The 5,315-nt window shown below is 32.0% G+C and overlaps 1 protein-coding gene across 1 annotated transcript; it reads right to left on the bottom strand.

The window, feature by feature from the left end:
* Positions 1-438: 438 nt before the first annotated feature.
* Positions 439-846, bottom strand: LOC149544222 (uncharacterized). Its single transcript, XM_089795933.1, has one exon. It carries the CDS (start codon positions 844-846, stop codon positions 439-441), a length of 408 nt encoding a protein of 135 aa, XP_089652059.1.
* Between the last annotated feature and the right edge of the window lie 4,469 nt (positions 847-5,315).

Below are 5,315 nucleotides of genomic sequence, written 5' to 3'. Positions count from 1 at the left end.
TTAGATAAACAAAGCAAGAAAAAATTATTTAAAGAAAAAAATTATACTAAATCTAGTAGTGATTATTCTTTTCCTTCTAAATTCCTTGAATGTTACAAATCAAACAAATTCTATTACTCATAAATTACTCATCAATAATATTGAAACCTTTGATGACCAAACACAAAGAAAAAATACTAATTTTTTGGTATAGCAAAGGAATCATTTTATGCTCTCTTCAAACCAAGATAAAGCACTAGCAAGTTGTTGACCACTCAACCAAAGCTATACCCATCGTTTTTTTTCCAGAATAAAAGGAAGAAAACCATATGATGGACATTTAGAAAGTTTGATAAACCTATATCTTAATTGAAGATGGATGCTCTATAATGTAGAGAGAGAGAATAAAAGGCATTGTACCAAGACTCTTTCTGGCTCCTCTCCTCCTTTTTAGGGTTTCTATCCAAGCCGAAGCTCCAGATCTAGTTCACCACTCACTTTTGCTGGCTCATCCTCCTTAGATTTAATCCTTGCTCCCTTATTCTCACACAACACTTCCTTGTCTAATTTGAATTGGGTCTCGCTAAAACTGTGCTGAACTCTCCTTGGTGTCGCAGAAAGCCCTGGGAAGGTTAACCTAAATCCAGAAACCGGGTCATATGGTGTCAATAGCGATGGCAAACTTGGCTGATAAGACAATGAGCCAGCGGCATGGTCATATGGTGCTGACTGCCTCCTAAAGGCCCGTTCCTTGCGATGGATCTTCATGTGACCACCCAACGCTCTCCAACAACCGAAGCTTCCCTTGCAAATCACACATTCATACAATTTCCTCGTCAATGGAGCTGAACCCTTCTCTTCACCCATGTTACCCTGAACTACAACAATCCGGTCTCTTTTCTTGTTTGGTTTAGCCTTCTTCAATTAAAATCTCTTGGAAATCAGAAGTGAAATAAAAACAAATATCATCTCTTAAATATCACATACTAAGGAAGAAATTAAGCTTGAAAAAATAAGTCAATTTTGATTCTTTAACAATTTTAACCTAAGAGTCAAGCTTTAATGTGAGATGTTTAAGCCGTCCAATCTATCACTTGACATAGGGAAGAACATTGCTTCAAAGATCTAAAACTCATCTGCTCCTCATAAATTCATAACCTAGAAGGGCGAAGATAACTCTGCATAAAAACTTATATTTCCAATTCTTAGATGAAGATGCAATATGATATGTGGCTTGGTTGACACCAGTTTCAAGCACTACCCTTCAACAATATGACCTGCAGCTTCCACAGACTTATCCCTCTTCTTTACAGCTGGAATCATTTCAAACGAATTCCTTCTAACCCTAATAAATTAAAATCTCTTAAGTAGAACTTTTCAAAAGCCAAAGTGATTTGCAATATAATAAATATAATGAATGAGAGGGAGAAGAACTAACAGTTGGCTTGTGGAGGAACGTTCATTCAGATTTTAAAAGCATCTGCTCCTAATGAATTCCTCACATAAAAGAGTAAAGATAAGCTGTCTGCGTAAAATTCGATATAATTTGAATAAGATCACCGCCTTCATGGACACTGGTAAGAATAAAATCACTCCAAAGATACCTTGTGTAACTTGTCCTGCAAGACATAAGATACAATCCGCTGCAGACAGAAATGAAAAATCGACAAAGCATAACGTGCAATTATAAGAGAATGAACGGAGAAAAACATACAATCAGATGATTCCTAATATAATACCTGTATATGGAGCTTCGGCACATCGAAAGGTTAGACATGCTATGACAAAAGCGAACTAAAAAAATCTAAATGAACGAACGTATCTGCACACTACAGAGTAAAATGAACGAAAACATATCGATATCAACGATATCTACTCATTCTAGAACATTTTTAATATAAAACAATGGGTGAGCAAAAACATGCTTGTATGTTGTAAAAAAAACCAATGCTCTAGTATTTGGAAAATCTAGTTAATTCACTTTAATGATGGTAAATAATTATAATGAAAAATAATCCATCATGTAGAATGAAAACATGTGTCTCCATTATTTAATTTAAAAGTTTTTGTAAAAATATTATATTAATTATAACTATATTGTTGATTCAAGTATCAAGAAGGAATATTATAGATATCATCTATGAAGTATTTGGAATGAGTACATTGCAATCAATATTTTGTTAAGAAATTATCTTTATATTTGAAGTCATAAATGGAACCCTAATAGTCACAACTTGAACCTTTACATCTAAGGTTCCATAAAAAAATTTAATTAAATTTCAACAATCAAAAACCTATTTTTATCAAAAAGAACTTAAACCCTACATACGCTTAAACTAGTATTTTTCTATAGTTTAGAATACACTTTTGAAAAATCTTTTCAATCAATAAGTTGCTACTTATAGGCTAGCACATTATATATTGGCAAGTATATCAGATTTCCATGTCTATAGTGTACTTGTTGATAAAGACATCCTATGCATCAATTAAAAGTAAACCTAATGTAACAATTAGAACTAATGAGAATCAAAATATCTCATACATAAAACTTTTAAACTTTCATATTGTTCTTTTATGTTTCTTATCTACATATTGTTATCACATGATTAATTCTTCCTTCATTTGATTGTGCATCGAAGAGTATTATTAACACTACCACCATCAATGTCTTGTACAAATCCCTAAGGGTTCGTTTGGCTACGGGAATAAGAATAGCTATTTTGGAATACTTATTCTAGAATAGAAAATGGGGCTACGTATTCCTGTTCTCTCTGTTTGGTTCAGCCAAAATTTGATGGGAAATTTGCGGACCCCAAAATTTATGTTTTCTAAAATAAATAAAACTAGAATAGGAATATGTATTCCAATAACACCTATTTGGGTGGAATTGCAAAACTTTATTTTTGGGCCAAAATTGGAATATGCATTCCTATTTTAATAAAACTAGAATAGGAATATGTATTCCAATAACACCTATTTGGATGGAATTGCAAAACTTTATTTTTGGGCCAAAATTGGAATATGCATTCCTATTTTACTTCATATTCCAATTCCAATTTGGTGCATCCAAACAAAGAATTCAAAATTTAAGAATTTATATATGCCTATTCCCCTTGTATTCCTATTGCCAAACGGGCCCTAAACTACAAAACATCTCCAGTAACCCTTGTAACTAACCAGCATAATTTTTTTGATATATTTTTGTAAAAATAATCCTAAATTTTTTTATGAATTATTGTTTTCTGAATTTTCAAAATATTTTAAGACATCCATTTTTTAATCATTGATTTCAACCGCAACGTGTAAATTATTTAAATGAAAAATTAGACACTTTGACAAGCAATTTTTTTTCTTTCTAATGTTCAGATATTTTATTTGGATTATCTAAGAGCACCTACAGTGGGGACTTGTTTCGTTTTTCAAAAAAGTGTTTTCTACGCTGCGTTATATTTCTTCATCCTTCCCATTAAAATACCCTCGCACTATTTGATCTTATAAACTATTTTTCAATCATATTTTTCAAATGATTGAAGATTCCATTATACTATATGTATTTTTCTTCATATTTAATTATATATTAAATTTCAGGGGACTTATATTTTAGTGATTTGTCTAGATCAAAAGTTATGAATGCTTCAAACAATAATACGACACTTTCACCATCACGTATTCACTTATTCCTTTCCTGAATTTCAGATTAATAATTTTTTACACAACACAGTATATTGAATTATTTCTTTTAATATGCATTTCTTTCCATGCTTATAAAACAACATTAGAATTCGTTTCTAAATGAATCCCTTCATATCCGTCTGACTAGCAACTGCCTTAATCCTCGTTTCTTATTCCCTCACTATCTTGCAGAATTTCCTTTAATCCCTCCCGATACAACTTTATGTTCTCACGAACCTTCCTAGCTTTAGTTTCCTCATTTAGGTTGGCTTCTAGAATACCAATTGTCTTTCTGTCCATTGATCGAAAGAAAGAGAATCATCTTTAGCTTTTATCTTATGAAGGAAGTTCACGTTAGAAGTGTAAATCAGAGAATGTTATCTGTCAACCTTCTCAACAACTTCCATGTGATTAACGTCAACATTATCATGCTTCTTATCTGGGTTAAAGTTACGTGCACTAGAATTAGTAGTAGGATAATCAACCAAATTGAAGTGTGGAATCTTACTCTGGCCAGAAAAGCCAAGCTTTTTCTTCTTGCCTTTAGTCCCCTTAGGAGAGTCCTCCTTCAGAAAAATGTTATCATTCTTTTTCGCTAGAGAAGAAGGTGACTAACACCTTTGTAATCCTAAATCGAAGAAATATCGCACCTTTAACAGTAGACTCATCATGGTGATCTTAATTATTGAACTTATAATGTTTTGACATAGAAAAGTTCACCAAGTGGAAATTTTGTGAGAGAAAATTGTATGCCTTCTTATATAAGAGAAAACTGTATACCTTTCAATGTTCAAAATGACTCTTGTGCAAATAACATTTTAAGTATCTCTAACATCATTTTAATTTTATTAGTAAATTCAAGCCCTCTATATACTTTATTAGAATATTTTCGGCTCATTCTAACATTTTCTTTACCCACAACACTTGATCTCAAAACTCTACCATCATTAACCATTATATTTGTGTTTTTCCAATCCAATGAAATTGATTGAATGAGTCCAACTCTCGTCATACTCCCATGCTCGCATTAGATAAGTGTACAACTGGCGGCCCATAGTTTTCATTTATAGACCATAATGTCCAAAGATAAGGAATAAAACAATTTATACTCTTACTGCCTAGGGACAAAAGTGATCCACCGATGCTGTTACCTATACCATTTTAATGAGTGGTTTAAAACAAATTACAGGGAACATAAGGTTTAACACCTTCCATGATGGACAAGAGAGGCATCTCCTTGTTGTAAATGCACAAAACAAAAACATTGTCGGTATTCTGCTAGAGGCAATGAATTCAATTTCAAATGCTGCTGAAGTGACATACACCATTGATATATGGTCTGTGTTAGCTAATGTTGATGTTGTTGTGATTAATTTATGATACTCTTATAATAGGTACAATCTAAGGGAAATTTTTAATGCAAAATAGAGTTAGGTAATTGAACTACTATTTTAGGTTGTAAACAACCTATAACAAACTTATATAGACATATCATTTTCCTCCACCTCATCTAACACATAGTTGTTACAAAGTAATGCTCACCAAGATAACTGAGAGTGGGGAAGGGGATGAATTAGTTATCCAAATAATAAAATATTTATCAAACGTATTAATCCTTAATCATGTTAATAATATTACTACAAACCATAATAAAATAAACATAT

Source organism: Cupressus sempervirens, chromosome 8 (genome assembly GCF_028749045.1).
Source record: "Cupressus sempervirens isolate cs-2001-9-10 chromosome 8, ASM2874904v1, whole genome shotgun sequence".
Classification (NCBI taxonomy): domain Eukaryota; kingdom Viridiplantae; phylum Streptophyta; class Pinopsida; order Cupressales; family Cupressaceae; genus Cupressus; species Cupressus sempervirens.
This window is presented reverse-complemented; position numbering and strand designations above follow the sequence as displayed.

Excerpts from the sequence above, each read along its gene's own strand:
- LOC149544222 (XM_089795933.1), bottom strand. The coding sequence starts at position 846 with ATGGGTGAAGAGAAGGGTTCAGCTCCATTGACGAGGAAATTGTATGAA.